The 18,942-nt window shown below is 45.5% G+C and overlaps 2 protein-coding genes across 2 annotated transcripts; one reads left to right on the top strand and one right to left on the bottom strand.

Annotated features, from left to right (window-relative positions):
• The first annotated feature begins 1,355 nt into the window (after positions 1-1,355).
• Positions 1,356-8,792, top strand: LOC124660882 (probable CoA ligase CCL8). Its single transcript, XM_047198722.1, has 17 exons — positions 1,356-1,543; positions 2,479-2,651; positions 3,350-3,541; positions 3,792-3,993; positions 4,157-4,245; positions 4,492-4,561; positions 4,935-4,987; positions 5,232-5,339; positions 5,452-5,550; positions 6,465-6,557; positions 6,664-6,741; positions 6,839-6,940; positions 7,357-7,447; positions 7,554-7,627; positions 7,877-8,056; positions 8,309-8,362; positions 8,467-8,792. Exons 1-17 carry the CDS (start codon positions 1,357-1,359, stop codon positions 8,503-8,505), a joined length of 1,884 nt encoding a protein of 627 aa, XP_047054678.1. The 5' UTR covers position 1,356; the 3' UTR covers positions 8,506-8,792.
• Positions 8,793-12,070: 3,278 nt separating this feature from the next.
• On the bottom strand, positions 12,071-14,305 carry LOC124663138 (protein NRT1/ PTR FAMILY 1.2-like). Its single transcript, XM_047200876.1, has 4 exons — positions 14,212-14,305; positions 13,657-13,874; positions 13,007-13,563; positions 12,071-12,923 (listed from the first exon to the last, which is right to left on the bottom strand). The coding sequence occupies exons 1-4, from the start codon at positions 14,303-14,305 to the stop codon at positions 12,071-12,073; spliced, it is 1,722 nt and encodes a 573-aa protein (XP_047056832.1).
• Between the last annotated feature and the right edge of the window lie 4,637 nt (positions 14,306-18,942).

Here is an 18,942-nt window from a genome sequence, read left to right as displayed (position 1 = left end):
GGTGTTCATAAAAGTTTCCATGCCAAAAATATATTTACAACAAATTGGAAATATATTTACAACATTAATTAACAACAAAAAGAACAACTAATTTTGGTGTTTACTACAATAGCCAGCACCAATTTGAACCAAAAAACAACATTTCCCATTTTAAAAATATATTTACAACAAATCGGCTATATACATACAACATTAATTAACAACAAAAACAACAACTTATTTTGGTGTTTTACAACAATAGCCAATAATACATTTAACAAAAAACAACTGTTTCCATGCCAAAAATATATTTACAACAATAATTAACAATAAAAAAATTTAAACAAAATATTTAACTATTTTTACAAAATATTTAACTATTTTTACAAAAGTCACAAGCAATTACAACAAAATATTTAACTATTTTTACAAAAGTCACAAGCAATTACAACAAAATTAAATCACTTGGTTATTTGCAAAAACATATCCATCAAGAATGATGACTGATTACAACAATAATCAACAACAAATCCAACAAAAATATTATCTGTTTACTATAATAATTAGCAAAAATCCAGCTAATTTCACAAAATCTAGCATTAGCTCCAACAAACACCACGACGAGTGGGTCTGAGCAAACCGGCCACTTTCCAGGTGCATCGTGCACATGCGAGCAAGCATTTTTCTTTTGTGTATGCATGCAGCAAAGTTACTAGCTACCATGAGCTACGTGCAACAAAGCTAGCTAGTAGTCTACCACTAGCTGCAGATGCGATGTGCATGCATCAGTGGAGCAGGATGAAGATGCTGATAGTACGACGCAACGCCGCATCATACGCATCAGTGCATGCATGTGTTAAACTGGCCTATGTGCCCGGCTGGAGTATTCTGCTCAGCACGTGGGTGGCCCCGTGCGGGAGGACGCCAGCCTGGCCCACGACCGATCTTTTTGCCACGGTCGGCCGACCGAAACCAAGCGTTTTCCTTATTTATGTGTCTATCTATCGTGTGTTTCGGAGAAAAATCAGAAAAGAGAAGAAGGCCAAATTGGGGGCGGCAGACTCGATCAGTCAGCGTTGCAGTTGTGCACGGCAGTATGATCCCCTGATCGCCCAGATTGAGCCGCTGCCCTCCGCTCGAACGGCCGAACCAGCCGCGGCCGCATCAACTGAACCCCCGAGACGGGGGGCGACGTGGCAAAGCCGCGAACGGCACCACAACCACACCACCCACCTACCCTACGCCGCCCGCGGCCATGCGCCGCCTCCTTCCCACCTGGCGGCACCAACAACCTCCTTGTCCTAGTCCTAGGACGCACCCCGCGGGCGGGCGCCGTTCTACATCTACTTCCACCCACCTACCTGGCACTGCCCGTAAATGCGCGCGCGGCCGTGGGGACGCGGGGCGGTGGCGCGCTTGATGACGCCATTCAATTGCCACACTGCCCACGCCTCCTCCCCGCACCTGCTCCTCCTCCGCTCCTCCTCCTCTTATAGCCTCCGACTCCTCCCCTCTCGCCTCCGACGCCAATTCGCCTCGGACTCCACGCCAGCCTCAGCCCCAGGTCAGCTCCTCCTCCTCCTTCTCCCCACCCGCGTTTTCCTTAGCTTCCGCGCAGGTGTTCGTCGTTTTGCCGAGGCCGCGTCACCCACCCGTTTCCGGTTGATCTCGGTTAGGCTTCGGTGGTTCTGGCCGACCGCGTTACTCTGCCCTGCTCTGGTTCGGCGCAATGGTGTTTGCTGTTTTGCTTCAACGAGTGTTGTTCTGTTCCGCGTAGAAAGGAGTAGCAGTAGCTACAGACAGATTCACGGGGTGTCACTTCACACTTCACACTTTTTTCGGTCGCACAGGCGAGGGGTTTAGTCGTGTACAGGGCGTCGATTTTGAGTAGTAGGAAGTACCTTATGTGGCCCCGATCACCCACAGGAGCTCTTGCAGTTGTAGTACGGAGTAGTGGTCCTAAATCCTAATGGTACCTTTTGGGACTCGCTCATGATGCCACATTCTCAAAATCAATCGTTAAACTACCGCCCCTCAAAGACCCTACTCCCAGCCTCCCATGACAACACTGACAAGAGCTAAGAGTCTCAGTTCCTGTTTCGATCAATCAACGAGGGGCTAAGCAGGAACAACACGGGCAAAACTTCATTGGAACTGTACCAGGACTTACGGATGATAAATGGGCTTCAGTCAGTAGCGCAGCAGTTCGTAGTCGCTCTTTTGCCCTCATCAAGTTGATTTCTGAAATTGTGACCTGTAACCCAGTTATGAAAAACAAAAAAAAGCCGAGCGGTCTAACACAGGTTAATTTTTTCCGTGTGATTGATTTCTTGGACCAACTACTGCGTATTGCCTTTTACGGAATGCAAAGGCAGTTGATCTTATCATTCATCTTAGTACCCGATTATAGTTCGATGAGTACGGTTATGTCTTCTGTATATAAAAGTACATGTCATCTGTATCTTTTCTGATCCTTGTGCTTTCTTGCTTGTGGCTCAGTTGGCAGCACCGCACAGAGTTCTCATACGTTCATGGATGTTGTTCGGGAAGTCTTTAAGCATAGCTCCGCACATGGTGCCCGTGCGGCCATCAGAGCTGACCACAAGAGTTATGGATTTGTCCAGCTTATTTCATCTGCGCTGGATGTCCACAATATCCTCTGCACGAAAAATGTACCACCGCTCCTTTCTCATATGTTCATTTGGTGTGCTTACTCACTTGAGATTCTCTGCATGACATTATATCTTGACTTTCTCTTTCTTATTTTGTCGATATGCAAAGTATAGAAATATTATTTCATAAGGTTCGGACCGACGTATTTGAGCTAATTTGATAGAAATATTAATATTTCATAAGGTTCGGGCTACCCAGAGGCTAAGTTTGAGCTTATGATTTAGCTGAACCTGTCAAGGTATGCTGTGGGTGTGAGACTGGGATGGCACCCCTTCACGGAAGTGTCTGCAACGCTTCCATTAGTTCGTCTTGTCTTGTCCTTGCATGTTTATTTGAAGACATCACAAGAATTGCACACATTCTCAATAGGATTCTCCCCTATCATTCCATATAAAAGGCGACGACGAAACTGGAGTTATCCCAGTCTTTTACTAGCTCTAGCCAAACTCCAATTACATTAATAAAGGATATGTGCAGTCCATTAAACTTTCTCATGCTTCCAGTTTACTCTTTGAGAATATGTTAGTTCACCAGATTCTCCATTTTACACTTTAGTTTTCCTCCACATTCAATTTTATTATGACCAGATAGTTTGCTTGGTAACTCAACTGAGCTGGTAAACGTGAACTTAATATTATTCTCTCAATCTGTTTAATGCCTGTTGATGATGCCTCACCGTTACACTGTTATTTTACAGGATGGTGATTCTTCTTCTATCAAGGGAATAGATGGAACAGGATTTCTTCGTGGTGCTCGTATTGGCATCGTGGCAAAACCCTCTGCTGAATTTGTTGCTGGGATATTTGGAACATGGCTTTCTGGTGGAGTTGCAGTACCCCTTGCGCTTAGCTATCCAGAAGTTGAACTTCTGCATGTCATGAATGACTCGGTTTGTTCCAAACTTATTACTCTAGGGCAGCCACTCTGTGGCTCATTTAAGAAACACCCTTGCTACATGATCCTCTGCAACTTTTATATAATCACCCCCCTGCTTACAACACCCAAGGTGAAAAGGAATACATAATAACAATAGGCAAGTAGAAATAGGCATCTTTCATTCATAAGCTGATACATCACAGTCATCTGTTTACAGTTTAACCATGTATTGTGTCTTTGCTTCTAACTGCCATAACTTATAGGACATTTCTATGGTTTTAAGCACCAAGGAGCATCATGAAATTATGGAAAGCATCTCTACCAAATGTTCCACTGGCTATTCTCTTCTTCCATCTGTGGAAAGTATACCTCCAAAAATAGAGTCCCAAGAGCCTTTAAGTAGTGAACTGACTTCATCAGTTTCTAGCTTACTGGCTGAGATTGACAATTTAAAGAAAATCAAAGGTGAATAATTCTACTTACATTACTGCAAATTTATATCTGTTTTATGCTGCTGCTTTTACGCTTCATGTTTCACTATTTGTTTATCTTCAAAAATCAATGCTATTTCCAAATATTTTGTGGCTAGCTCTTATACACCTAATTATACTGGAGTTTGATTACACAGGAGATGATCCTGCTCTTATCCTTTACACAAGTGGTACAACTGGTAAACCAAAAGGAGTAGTCCACACTCATAAGGGGATACTTTCTCAGGTGCGTTTCATTATCTTTAAGTAGATCTATACCTGCAGCTTTAGAAACATCAAATTCAAGTTAACACTTTTGGTTACTTTACTGTGGCTATGTGCCCATACCCATACTTTTCACTCCTTTCCATGATTATTTTCTCTATTTGAATTGATCTGTAAGCATGTACAGTTGGTTTCTATTCTTTTCAGTTGCTAAATGACTATATTTTGCTCATTAATATATGTACCATTTTGTTTACTGGTTTGGCAGGTTCAAATTCTGACAGAGGCATGGGGATATCAAAGTGAAGATCAATTTCTGCACTGTCTTCCACTGCACCATATCCACAACAAACCGCCAATGTTAAATTCTTTTTAACGATCTAGCACCATACTCTGTAGTTACATTATACACTGCATTCTTTTCAAGGAAAATCATGTTTTTAGTTAAATTATTTAGCTATGAGGACATGCGTTTGGGTGATATCTTCTTCTTTTTTTCCTTTAGAAAAATGCCTGTTAGCATGATAAACTAATGCCTGTTATCTTCAGTTAATCTTCCCATATTGCACTAAGATAGTAATTAGGACTTGATCTAGCTTGTATTTTTAACTTCAGTTATCATAGCTTTCGCACTTTAGTTTCTTATAATTGCGTTTGGAGGATTCATGCTGTTTTGACAATTTTGTTGAAGTCCTTAATGTTCTCGGTTACATGTGCATGGCCTTTTCAATGCTCTATTTGCACCCCTCTATTCAGGATCAGTGGTAAGTAACCTCATTAACTTGGTAGTATTGTACAAAATGCTTTATCTAGGAATTAAATAATGGCTCATTTGATCAATAGAATTATGGTTTAGTTTAAGTGAACGTCCTCCACTCTTAAATTGATTTTCTGGTCAGTTAATTCATCATTTGATTTAGGAGACACATCTGTGTATATGTTTTTGGTAGCACATCTGTGCATCTGTTTTCATGGTTACTTGGTAATACATTTTCTCTGGGATTGCAGGTTGAGTTTATGCCAAAATTTAGCGTGAGAGGAGTATGGCAGAGATGGCGTGAGTCATATCCTAGTGGTGTCAGTAAAAGCAATGATGCTATTACTGTATTTACTGGAGTACGATTCTATGACATATGGTGTTTTAGAAAATATATGTTTCAACTTTCAAGCTACGTTTCTTGTCAAATTAGTCGAGGTGTTAGTTGATTCGATACTTCTGGACTGTCAGGTTCCAACAGTGTACACACGTCTGCTGCAAGGGTACGATACTATGAATCCTGATGAACAGTCTGCTTGTTCATACGCTGCAAAGCAGCTGAGGCTAATGGTATGTTCCATGTATACCTTGTAACTACTTGCATTTATTCTTCTATCTTTGTTTTAGCATGGAAAATTGAATGTTAAATACTCCTTCCAATGTAAATTATTGACCTACGCAAGTCTTACCACGTCTCCTGCTCTTTCTTTCTGAAATCCTAACTCATAGCTAGCTCAATTTTTCATAGTACCATGTTACTACTTGGATATATGCCAAGGGGTTGAAAAACAAATGGCCTGCATGCGCTGGAGCTCAATATGACCTACGCAAGTCTTCCTTCTGCTCCTAACTCATAGCTAGCTCAATTTTTCATAGTACCATGTTACTACTTGGATATATGCCAAGGGGTTGAAAAACAAATGACGCTTCTTGCATCCGCACCTTTGTGAGCTCATATATGCACATGTTTCTGATTTGCCTGCTTTATTTGATCTTGCTGGGAATTGAAACCAAATTGACTTGTTGGTTTGTAACTTTGTATTGACTTTTCTAGCTTGAGCTCGACTATAGGATTTCATGGGATTCTTATAGGTTTCATATCCTCGAGAACTCTTCTTATAAAGGCTCTTTGGATCATGAAAATGATGCCATCAAATTCCTATGGATTACATTTCATACCTCTAATCCCATAGGAATTTGAACATCCACTGTGACTAATTTTTCCTTTTAATCCGTGTAGGATTGAGGCACTATTCCTTAGGAAAAATTCTGTTTTCCATGCAAAGACTTCTCCTGTCTTCTGCAATCCTCTGTTTTGCACTTGGATTCTTGTCCATGTTTCCTTTTTCTCTGCTTTTCATTTCTACTAGGATCCAAAGCGGCTTTAATATTTCCCTGCAGGCTTTGTTGAACACTATCATAATCTGCATCGGTATTCTGAATTTTCTATATGTGAGGTACTAACATTCATCGAATCACTGTAGATGTGTGGATCATCAGCTCTTCCTTCGCCACTTATGAAACGGTGGGAGGAAGTGACAGGCCACCGTCTTTTGGAACGCTATGGCATGACTGAGGTTAAAGCATGAACAGCTCTTCCTTATGTAGTCAATACACAGTTACATTTCCACTAATAAGATATTTGTCATGGTTCCTGACACCAACAGTCTTATTTGGCTACAGTTTGTCATGGCACTGTCTAATCCATTGCATGGTCCACGGAAAGAAGGTACAGTCGGTAAACCTCTTCCACGTGTTGAGGTATGTTATGACTTCCTTGTAGTTAGGAACATAGTTAAAAAAGATTTAAGGTTTATTCCGTATTGCTTCATGCCACTTAAGGCATTTTTTTTCTCAGGCCAAGATCATCATGGATGATGGTACTGAAACTAAAGCTGGAGTTGGTGAGCTCTGTATTAGAAGTCCATCCCTTTTCAGAGAATACTGGAAAAGACCAGAGGTACGATCTCAGTCGAAAGAACTCTTCAGAAATTTGTCAGTCATTAACTTCTAACTAATGTGAAGTATTTACTTGACTTGGTTACACGTGGAAAACAAACTGGATTCTTCGATATTTTCGATGTATAGACTAGACGACTAGTTGTTTGTAGATAACTTCTGATGGTTGCATCTTTACATTACTATAGGCAGGTATATTTTATTGGATTTGGTAAAATGCACATCATTTTGTTTAAATACGATTTTGTCTATTATTATCACTTATTATGAGGTGTGTTGGCATGGTCTGTACTTCTAAGTTACACTGTAAATTAACTATAGTTTGTTAAGTACAAGGGACCCGATGAAGGATGCATGGCGAGTGCAGGTTTCTAATACAATTATTTCATTATTCAATATGGCAAATTTCTAGTGCAGGTTACAGAAGAATCATTTATTGATGGTGGTTTCTTCAAGACTGGTGATACAGTAACTATAGATGAGGACGGATACTTCAAAATTTTAGGGCGTAAGTACATCATGGTCCTGCAGTATCATGTCTTTATGCTTGCTGTTTTCATCTTGACCATGATATTATGTCGATGGTACATTCTTATTTGTACTAATTCGTGTAGGCACAAACGCTGACATCATGAAAGTTGGTGGTTACAAATTGTCAGCATTAGAAATTGAGGCAGTACTGTTAGAGGTAAATTTGTGTTCCCTGGAAACTATCTCTTCAAGTGTATATAACATTAGTAGAAAATATTGGGCAGCTTGAAAGGACATCTGATATGAACTGCCCTCTAACTTGTATCTCTTTTCACCACAAGTGCTCACATTGAGAGTAACATGCAGATGATGTTATGCTAAAAAGCGTCGCCAAAGAATTTTTGCTGCAGTTAAAGAAAGTGCTATACTAATCGTCTTGCTTTATATGTTTTGCTTTTTTGTTCAGCATGACACTATACTGGAGTGTGCTGTCCTGGGCTTGCCTGATGAAGCGTATGGGGAGGTTATATGCGCAATAATTGTGGCTAAGGAAGACGTGAAGGAAAGAGCCGAACAGGCTTCAGAGCCAGCACTAACCTTACAAGCTTTGACAAGCTGGTCAAAAGATAAGCTTGCTCCATACAAGGTTTGTTATTTCACATTACTCCCCTTTTCTGCTGCCTAGTGATTTTTGTTGAACTGTTCCCTGTTGCCGGACTCTATGAAGTTCTCAATTTTTATGCAGGGGTGTTTCCCCATCTGAATATTTACAATCACATCTACTAGTAACAATAATTATGCTAACAAACATTCAGTAGTGATAACGCTAATAGATTGTTTCCTAGTTAGTGTTAAGAAAAACCACATATGGAGTTAATTCTTTTTCTATGCATGGTAGATTCCAACAAGATTGTACTTATGGGATTCTCTTCCTCGGAATGCCATGGGCAAGGTGCGAAGAAAGATACTATTATTGTTTATTTCTCCTATTATTTGCCCTTTTTGAAAGAACATCTGTGTTGAGTTTTCTTCTGATTGCATGGTTGTTTATTTCAGGTTAACAAGAAGGAGCTGAAGAAATTATTACAGGTGTAGACACGATTAAACTACTGTACCTATTTTTTTCCATTTCACCTAGTTGTAGGAGGCAGACAATTCCAGTGGTCAGCTAATAATTTTGTTTTGTTCGGCAACAATAATTTAGAGTGGCTATATTTAATGTGTAAGTAAATTATGCACTACATATAACCTTACAAATGAGAATGTAAAATAACAGGTAGGGAGAAAAGGGCTGTATACCTTTTTCTTAAATAGAAATTCCATGTACTATGGGGTTATAGTTATCATGATAATCTGCTGAAACTTATCATTATACATGTTTCATACGTTTTTATTCTACTAGCAAAAGAGCCCGTGCGTTGCACCGGGATAAGCTAAAACACAATCGCTCCAGTGAAACAAACACTTCTCATCCGTGCCACCATGGAAGAAGTTGCTCATGTTTTCTCCTATTGATGACGAATATACAGCGACCACAACGGGAGAGTAAATTCACAAACACAATAAGACGTTAAATCATCTCCTTAAATTTTACCCTTATATGTTTTTTTAGGCCAAACTTTGCCCTCTAAATGTTTGCTCCCTAACAAAATGCTGAAACTTGCAAAAGAAAATTCAGAAACTTGCATGGCTTGGAGGATGCATGAGATATTCCCATGGCCATAACCCATGTAGAATTCATGAGTTACGCCCATCATTTTTTTTGTTGATATTTGTGTAATTTTAAATTTTGATGACATTGAAAATCTATTCCACATCTCGTAGATTTCATCGCTTTGTTCGGAAAAGATACATGCAGTGTATTCTTGAAAAAAACATGTAGTAAAATGTCCAGGTGCTATATATCCTAGTTCCAAAACATGGCGCCTTTTTTCAAAAAAAATACATGTAGTGTTTGAATAGATTTGCAGCGTTTATATTCGTTCTAGTTCAGAATTCTTGCGTTCGTGCTATGTTAAAATAGAAGAAAGAATGATGCCGTCCATATGTGAATGAAGGTATGCACTGCACAGTAGTGGGCGGTGACAATGTTGAGCGTTAAGTTGTTCGAGAAGCTCCGGTAACCACACAACATTGCAAAAAATATATTTATGTCGATGCAAATGTAGTATGCGGAAAGGAAGCTGTCTGTGATGCAATCTAATTCAAATGTGTGGCTGGCCAGAGGAAATAACTGGTAATTACGTACCAGTGGTGGCCGAGGTCGCGATACTTTTGCGACTGAAGTACAGAGCATCTGGGAAACATTGGAGCCACCCAGTGTTTTTTCCTTTGCAACAATCGCTGGTCTGCATCTTCTTTTCCACACGAGAGGCAATCAGCCAAATCCCCAAATCCCAATTGATGTTGCATCTCTCGATCGAGAAATTCCCCTGACGTGAATATCTCATCTCGTTCCCTGACGCAAATAGCCCGCCTCGTTCTCGTCCCTGTGGTCAACCGCCCAGCCTGCTGCCGCCTCCGTACGACCAACGCTGGCGACGGGAAACGGCTGCCTACATGATGCTTTTGGTACGGATACAGGACCGTTATTTATTTAACCACTTGTTGGTTCAAAAGATGTAAATTACATAATTGTGAAATATTTTTCATGACAAGATTCATTTTACCAATCATGGTAATCTTTTTTATAAATTGATAGTTAAAGAAGTCTGAATACATGTTCTTTTTTCTGGGATGTCATCTGTTTCTGAATGTTTCGAATGGAGGTGATATTTCTGAAAAAAGCTACAAACAAAAGACAACGGTGTTCACTAATGTATGGCAAAATGAGCGGCACGTATGTCTGTGTGCCCTGGGAACTTTGAAACCTTCAACCAGCAACCTGTGATTTTCGTCCCACAATCCACAAGTCACTCAGAGTTCAGAGTTCAGACTCACGTTAAAAATGACCTGTGACACGGACGGAGGCACCTGAGCTCAAACTACAAAACAAAATCTGGGCCAGCGCCCGGTCGTTCCGCCTCTCTCCTTTTCCCACTGCACGTTCTTCTCCTCGCCATACGCCTAGGCGCACCAGAGGAACTACCCAAAGTTCACGGCGCCTAGACAGGCGAGCAGCCAGTAGTAGTAGTCGTAGTGTTCGTCATTCACATCGCTGGAGAGCCAGCTCGTCCTCCCTCCACTTCTGCTCGCCTGGTCAACAGCCCCCTAGGGCCATGTAGAGCGGCGCCATGCTGAAGCTGGCCATGCCATGCTCTTGGGCAGCTTGGTGTAGAAGAATTTGAGCTCCCCGATGATGCCGAACGCCTCGGCGAGCCCAATGAGCGCGAACTGCAGCATGAGCCAGAACGCCAACATTGTGGTGGCTCTGGTAAGCGCCAGTCTACGATGCCATTGAGTTTAATCCAAAGCCGATATTCATGAATGTGTTGCACGGTCAAAGTAGCATCCATTTTTTTTTATCTTTGAGATCCATGCGTTGTTGAGTAAGGCTTGATGTACCTTCTATTTATTTCTTGTGGAGACCTCATAGATGAGCGGGGCGATGTCATTGGGCTTTTCCTCATTGAGCCAAGGGCAATCTCAAGATTTTTTTTCCATTACCAATGGTGATGATGGCGGCAGCAAAGAAGAAGTCCATGCCAACAGCATCACAAGGGGTGCCCATCCCAACCCAAAGCTTCTTTGGGCTGCACCATTCGAACCAAGGCCACCGCCCACCGCAACCGAAGAGCTCTAACAAATTTCTCAAGATGGAAAATTTCCAAGCCACCAAGTTTCTTTGGTATACACACCACCTTCCAATTTTGCTTGCACTTGCCACCGGCGACCTCTTTAGTGCTGGTCATAAGGAAAGCATATGGCCTATTGTGTTCATGGAAGCGAGGCAACCCGGCGAGACGTTAAGGGGTGTAAGGTGGAAGATAGCTTGAGAAGTTAAGACCGACTTGACAAGATCCCCACGGCCGGCCGCATTGATGTTTTCTTCCATCCCCAGTAACGAGTTTCCCAACCATCTTGTCTTCAAGGGGTTGGAAGTCCACCCTTTTAAGCTTTCAAACTGAGAATGGGAAGCCCAAATACTTCATGGGAAAGGAGGAACAGAGAACTGGCAACTCCCTCCAAGCACATCATCAAGGTCAATGTCTTGGCATCTAATTAATAGGCACCGCCATGCTCTTTTGGAAGTTTATGTCAAGCCCGGCGACCTCACGAAATAAGCTAAGGATGGAAGAAAAGGTTTCGGATTAGATAATGTGTATATAGGGCTGTTTTTTTAAACAATATGTTAGTGGTAAAAATTATGTAAAATTACATAATTATAATTTTTTTCTCAGGACAAATTACATTTTACCAATCATGAATCTTTTCACATATCGATAGTTAAATAAGTTTGAATACATGTATTTCTATAATGTCATATATTTTTGAATGTTTGGAATGGAGGTAATATCTCTGAAAAAGATGCAAACCAATAGACAATGGTGTTCACTAACGCACGTCAAAATGAGTGGCTGGGAGGGATGCCTTATGTGTCCTTGGGAACTTTGAAACCTTCAACAAGTGATTTTCGTTCCACAAGTCACTCCGAGTGCAGACTCGCGGTAAAAATGGCCTATGTAACACGGAGGGAGGCGGCTGAGCTGAACCTACAAAACTAAGCCACCGGTCGTTCTGCCTCGCCCTCCTCTTCCCACTGCACGTTCTTCTCCTCCTCGCCGTACGCCCAGGCGCACCAGAGGAAGTAGACAAAGTTGACGGCGCCCAAACAGGCGAGCAGCCAGTAGTAGTAGTCGTAGTGGCCGGCATTCAGATCGCTGGAGAGCCAGCTCGTCCTGCCCCCACGCCTGCTGGCCCCGTCGACGACCTTGACGATGAAGCTGTTGACGAGGTTGCCCACCCCCAGTGCCATGTAGAGCAGCGCCATGCTGAAGCTGGCCATGCTCTTGGGCAGCTCGGTGTAGAAGAACTCGAGCTCCCCGATGACGCCGAACGCCTCGGCGAGCCCCATGAGCGCGAACTGCGGCACGAGCCAGAACGCGGACATTGTGGTGGCTCCGGCCAGCGCCCGGCTGCGTCGCGCGCCCTCCACGGCAGCGGACACGGCCATGGCCGCGGTGGCGAGCAGCAGGCCGACGCCGATGCGCTGCTTCATGGTGAGGCCGCGCGGGTTGCCCGTGACGCGCCGCAGCGCCGGGGCGATCCACCGGTCGTAGCTGCCCGACCACAGCGACATGGTGACCATGTTGAACATGGTGAGAGAGCAGCCCGGCACGCGGAACGCGCCCATGCGCCGGTCCATCTCGTTGGCCTGCAGCACGGCGTAGTTCTGGCCTATGGCCTGCGCCAGGAACACGGTGGACGACCAGATGGGTAGGATTCGGATCGCGCACTTGAGCTGCTCCACCTGGTCCACCGTGCACAGCCTCCTGTCGCCGTTGACGTGGCACTCCGAGGCCGACTCGACATTGTTCCCAAAACTGCTGATCATGCAAGCCTTGTTCAAGAACCTGAACGGTATCGCCATATATATGTCAGGTGAACAATTGATGATGCGTTGATCGGTCATGTGTTTTAGTCTCTCCGCGCTCACCTCAGCTTGTCTGTGGGGACAGTGAGCTTGCAGTCCTTGAGGTGATGGTACACGCCGTCCTCCGTCTTGGCCGGCAACCGCACCCTGTAGTTCTTCACCGCCGCCAAGATTGCCCCACCGATCCCGGAGAACATTTGCTTGGACCCCTTCTCCTTGATGTAGAGTCGGGAGCCGAGGAGGAAGCTCGCCGCGGAGAGCGTCATGAGGGCCATGGGGACGGCGAACCCGGCCTTCCACCCGACGTTGTCCTGCACGTAGACGATCACCGTGACGGCGACGGTGAAGGCCACCCCTATGGACGCGTAGTAGGCGTTGAAGTAGGCCTGCAGGATCCTGGACCGCTGCTCCTTGGGGTGCCTGGAGAACTGGTCCGCGCCGAACGCCATGGAGCACGGCCGGATGCCGCCCGCGCCGATGGACAGGAAGGTGAAGCCGGCTATCAGCCAGGCGAGGTGCCTCGGCCCCGGGGGCGTGCACTGCGCCGGAGCGAGGCCTATGCCGCACGGTGGCGGCTGTGCGCCGGGTATCATGGCGCTAAGCCATAGGAAAACGATCCCCTGCAGTAAGTACAGATCTAACGTAAGTAGGCATTCCTGGCGAGACAAAATATATATGTGTGGCAAGGATCGGTCGAAATTTTACACACTTACGGTTAGACATGCAATGGATCCTATCGAAATGGCCACGAACCGGCCTATGTACATGTCGGCTATCAACGCGCCGGGAATGGGTGCAAAATTTGCTGCCGCCGCCCATGCGAACAGCGTCGCTCCGGCAGTGACATTGCTCAGGTGGTACTGCTTGGTGAGGTACATGATCATGTTGGTGTTGAGCCCGAATCCAGCAACTCTCTCCAACATCTCGTTTGCTACGGGAACAAAGGGAAGATAGAAAATTTTCATCAAATCTAAGGGGGTGAATACAGATGGAAATGCTACATGGCTATACATCATGTAAACTCGGGTTCTAGAATATAGCTCCAGATTGAAGATAGGCTGAAGCTAAATCTAGTACTTCTTTCTCTTGCACTAGTACAAAATCTTCGGCAAAGTGCACAGGAGCGGTCTCAGTTTTGGTTTGATTTCCAATCGGCACATGTGTCATGTCTATTATGGATGATCATTCTCAGTTCGGAATCCCCTAACGGCGGCGCACCTATGAGTCGATGCAGGGGCGGCGGAGTAGGAGGGGAAAATATTACATACCTATGATGAACGGTAGGGCTACAAATCCACCTCTCCCTTTCTCTTTGGAGGCATCGGATTCAGAGCTGTGTGCATCACCTTCTTGGGTTTCCATCGATCTTCTGCAAAGCTAAAGGTCGGCAGCAGGTAGGTAGCTGGCCGGGGTCACTAAACAGGAATAGCTGCCGTGCTCGTTCCCGTTGTTGCTTGCCAAGACAAGAGGTGATGGAAGCTATGTGATCAGGATGCCTGATGGGAAATGTAGCTATTGAGATCAGCAGACGAAAGAACATGCTCCTCCATTCTCCTTGGAAATCGGCAGAGGTGTATAGATGAAGAGGGGAAACAAGGGGCGTGCACAAGAAACTACACATTCTTCCATATAAGGTAGGAGACGGGGAACAAACTCGTGACCTTCTTGCAAAATAAAAATAATCAACATAGAAGAACAAAAACGAACAAAATAGTCCTGGTCTCAACCACCAGTCCACAGCACTGAGGAATTTCATGTTGAGATCAAGGGGACACACTCGTGAAAGCATAAGGTATTTGTCCTTTACTGAGTGGAAAAAAAGAGTTAGCTTTTTTCTATTTTAGAGCAACCACATATTTCTCATTAATATAAAATCAAGTTACATGAACAAATAAACGTGAAAACTAAAGGAAAATGATCTAATCCCCCCGGGGGATAAGACGCACCGCAACCCCCGCCTCCGTGGCCGTCGGATGAGCCCCATCGTGCTCGTGCACGTGCACGCTGCAGCGTCCCAGCACGACGCCTCATGGGTGGGCCCCCACCACAACCTTATCTCCTAGTACTACTATTCTCTCTCCCGCAACACTGCTCGTCGGACCGAGAAATCCCCATCAAGCTCCGCCGCAGCGCCCAGCCATGCCACCGCACTCCGCCGTCGCGCCATGCTTCGCCTTCCCTCTGCGCGTCGGCCGCCTCCCCTGACCTCGCTCTCAGTCGCCGCGCCATGCTTCACCTTTCCTGCACGCGATCGCCGCCTACCCCGGCCCCGCTCCCTGCCGCCACGCCATGCTTCGCCTTCCCTGCGCGCGTCCGCCGCCTCCCCCGACCTCGCTCTCTGCCGCCGCGGCGCGTCCTCGTCGGCGCCCACGGCGAGCCTCCCCTGTGTGCGGTCATCGGCTTGCCTGACCCCTCCACGTGCAGCTCTTCGAGGTCAACGCCGTTGCTTCTCCGAATTCAACGCTGCCCAAGGTCCCGTCGGCGCCGGTGGTGGTGCTGGTGTGGAGATGGCTGCTGCTACAAGGATCGGCTGGGCTTGCTACAAGGGGAGGTGGGACTTGCTACAAGGGCGGACGGGCTTCGCTATAACAGGCGGCCGGCCTTGCTACCGGCGGTGGGCGGCGGGAGCCATTGCTACAAGGGGAGAGAGGTCTTGCTACATGGGGCGCAGGGCCTTGCTACCTTGGGTGCTAGGCTTTGCTACAAGGGGGCGGCCGGCCTTTGCACCAGCAGTGGCTGCAGTTGCTACTAGGCCGGGAGGCCTTGCTACAATAGGCACCTGTCTTTGCTAGCTCTGGTGGATGCCTTTGCTGCCAGCGCTGGCGGTCTTCTCCAGCCACGACGCTGTTTTTGCTGCAAGTAGTGGGTCGCTCTGCTACCAGCAGCGGAAGGCGCTGCTACAAGGGGTGTCCAGCGTTGCTACATAGGTGACGATGTCTTCTCCGGCGATGACGACGACGAATTTTCCGGCGATATCGTCTTCTCCAGCGAGCACCTTCTCCGGCGACGATTGGGTTAGAGAAGGGTGGCCATGATAGGAGTAGACGGCGGTCAAAGTTTTATGTGGGAGAGAGTGGGGATGGTTCGTTCCTTGACCATGTGCAAGGGACATGTGTCACCTCCTGGACCCGGGGGCTGAAATTTTAATCCCCCGCAGCATCAAAAGACATACATGAAAAAGCAGTTGTTCTGAAACTTTGTAGATAGAATCCTAAAGGATAGAAAAATACAGAACTATCTCTAGGGTTTGCAGCAGTTGCCAAAGCTAGATGCCGCCGCCAAACTCCAACGCCTCCTAGGCGCGCGTTGTAAGAGGCGCCGAGCCTCCACCGTTGCCATATCCAAAGAAGCACCATCGCCAACAAGGTTTTGTGAGTCGATGAATATGCAAGCAACGAGGCACATGTCGTTGTGGCACGTCGACTAGGGGAATTACATGTGCTGCCTTGAACCAAGATACACCGCATCCCATCGATGGGGCGAGAATAATGATAGGTCGACCACCTTCAGACCACCTTCAGGCCAACATCCTCGCTTCAGAGCATCCACCTTGCTCGGACCCCAGCGCCGCCGTTGATTACCACGAACGCCAGTAAAACGCCGAGAAACTGATCTCGCTAGATCTAAAGAACCGCGAGAAGGCAAAGTTGCCAATCTGAAGTATTGACAAGCACACATCACCATCAACTCCGAGACGTGGACATGAAGGTCGCCGCTAGTGTGGGAGTAAAGTTGACGCAGATTTATTAACCCCAGCGCCCCTCCCACCACCCTAACGACGCTCCACAACAGACAAACCCCTACCCTAAGTACAAAGCCAGAGGATCGAGGTACCCCTGCCTCCTACCTCCGGAGCGGAAAGTGGAGAGAGAGGGGGCTAACGGTTGGCCGATGGAGATCGAAGATAGTTGCCGCCACCCCTGTCACCTAGATGAGAGGAAGGGTTATGGTAGTTGTGGCTCCTCGCAGGTTTTCCATGGCAAAACCCTCTTATTATGACTATTACTCTAGGTGGATATCATCTCTTCACTGGTGTCCTAGCTCCGGACCGCCCATAATTACATAAAAACAGGATAAAAAAAGGGAGAACTCCAAAAAATTCATAAAGTAAAAAATAATTGGTCCATTTCAGTAGTAAAAATAGAGAATATGGAAGATCATACAGATTACAAAGCTCTGGACCACCCATAATCACATAAAAACTGGACAAAAACATGACGCCACTGCCACCTACTTTCTCCCAAGAAGACATTTTTTCTGAAGTCAAACAATGCAAAGTTTGATCAAATTTATTAACAACCCAACAATTGTAACATTTAGTAGATATATTATGAAGATATATTTAGTGGCATATATTATAGGAATAATTTGACATTATAGAGCTTGATAGTTTTTCAAAAGTTCGGTCAAATTTCACCTGGTTTGACATTGTGGGGTCAGATATCCAAGACGATGCCTCTAAAGAGTGAGCAATGTAGATGATGTCGTTTGTCGGGGTTATGCCGATTAGGGTGTTCCACGACAGGGGTCTTAGATTAGCAAGCCCGGGTGGCCCATTTGGGTGGCTAAGATGTAGGTCTAGCAGGGCGGCCCAGTTGCTAGAAGATGACGGCCCAACCGACTAAGGAGGCACAAGTTGGATTCTAGAAGGTTTAGGAAGACGAAGACTTGAAGTACAAGACACGACATATGTGCCGGCATAGAATAGGACTCTGTAGTTGGCTAGGTATTTACCTCCATCGAAGCTTAGGTTCCGGTGTCTTTACTTTGTCCATTATACTAAATTTCTAGCACGTAGCGATCCTCCATAAAGGGGACATGAACCTAGGTAAACCACCGACTCACACCGAACCGAACATCACGTCGTCTATATCCACTACTAAACCTAGCCTTGAGAACCCCCTCATGGCACTATCGTTGACAAGGTAATAACAACGGTTGGCGCTCACCGTGGGGCTACCGACATCTGGAGTAGAGATTCAGGCGGAAGCCCTCGGAGGCATCGGTGATACCATGTCAGTCGGCCAAATAGTCTGCTTCAGCAATAACCCGTTCATCGCATTGGAAACCTACATGTTGGTTGCTAGCCACCTCGTCGCCTACATTATCCATCCGATCGGCAGCATCAACATCTTCGTCGGCTTCACCTCGGTGTAGGTGGCACTTGCTCTATGCCCCACCCAACCCGCCCTAGATGCGGAAACCACGGTTGAGATCGGATCTGTATCTACCCTCTCAGTTGATGCAACCGAGTTCCAGATCGGATCAAACATTAACCAGACCCTCTCCACCCTTGAGGAGGAGATCATGGTTGAAAGCACATCTATGTCTATTTCCCAGTCGAGGGTCCCGACTATGATCAATATCACTTCATGGGTCGTGTAAACACTGTCCAGGGTTCGCCAGAAGGTGGTGACATTGATAAGACTGTGCTCCACGCCATAAATTATGATTGCGGTGATAGTTACTCGAACGTAAGTACCGAAACTACCCATGTCCATCAAGAAAAAGGGACTATGAAGGTGAATCTGAGAAGTCCGATGAAGACTATGATGATCCAAATTACTTTGCGCAGAAGATCCAACAAGCCTATTCATGCAAGTCGGACATCCCCTCGGAGAAAGTAGCGGTCTTCATCACACAAACCTCCACAGGAACGAATGAAAACCCACATGTGGCTACCAAAACCCCCGCTGCAACACTTCAAGCACCGCCTATTCCTGGCACGGAAAACGACATTATCTCGCTGAGGCACCTAGAGCCTGAGAGGACAAATTGTTGGAGATATGCCCAAGAGGCAATAATAAAATGGTTATTTATATCTTTATGTTTATGATAAATATTTACATACCATGCTATAATTGTATTAACTGAAACATTGATACATGTGTGTTATGTGAACAACAAGGAGTCCCTAGTAAGCCTCTTGTATAACTAGCTTGTTGATTAATAGATGATCATCGTTTCGTGATCATGAACATTGGATGTTATTGACATAG

Source organism: Lolium rigidum, chromosome 6, assembly GCF_022539505.1.
Source record: "Lolium rigidum isolate FL_2022 chromosome 6, APGP_CSIRO_Lrig_0.1, whole genome shotgun sequence".
NCBI classification, from domain to species: domain Eukaryota; kingdom Viridiplantae; phylum Streptophyta; class Magnoliopsida; order Poales; family Poaceae; genus Lolium; species Lolium rigidum.
This window is presented reverse-complemented; position numbering and strand designations above follow the sequence as displayed.

Excerpts from the sequence above, each read along its gene's own strand:
- LOC124660882 (XM_047198722.1), top strand. The coding sequence starts at position 1,357 with ATGCGCGCGCGGCCGTGGGGACGCGGGGCGGTGGCGCGCTTGATGACG. Across the intron at positions 4,562-4,934 it reads GCACTGTCTTCCACTGCACC|ATGTGCATGGCCTTTTCAAT; the intron begins ATATCCACAACA and ends GTTCTCGGTTAC. Across the intron at positions 8,057-8,308 it reads ATAAGCTTGCTCCATACAAG|ATTCCAACAAGATTGTACTT; the intron begins GTTTGTTATTTC and ends TATGCATGGTAG.
- LOC124663138 (XM_047200876.1), bottom strand. The coding sequence starts at position 14,305 with ATGGAAACCCAAGAAGGTGATGCACACAGCTCTGAATCCGATGCCTCC. Across the intron at positions 13,875-14,211 it reads AGCCCTACCGTTCATCATAG|CAAACGAGATGTTGGAGAGA; the intron begins GTATGTAATATT and ends TTGTTCCCGTAG. Across the intron at positions 13,564-13,656 it reads GATCCATTGCATGTCTAACC|GGGATCGTTTTCCTATGGCT; the intron begins GTAAGTGTGTAA and ends TACTTACTGCAG.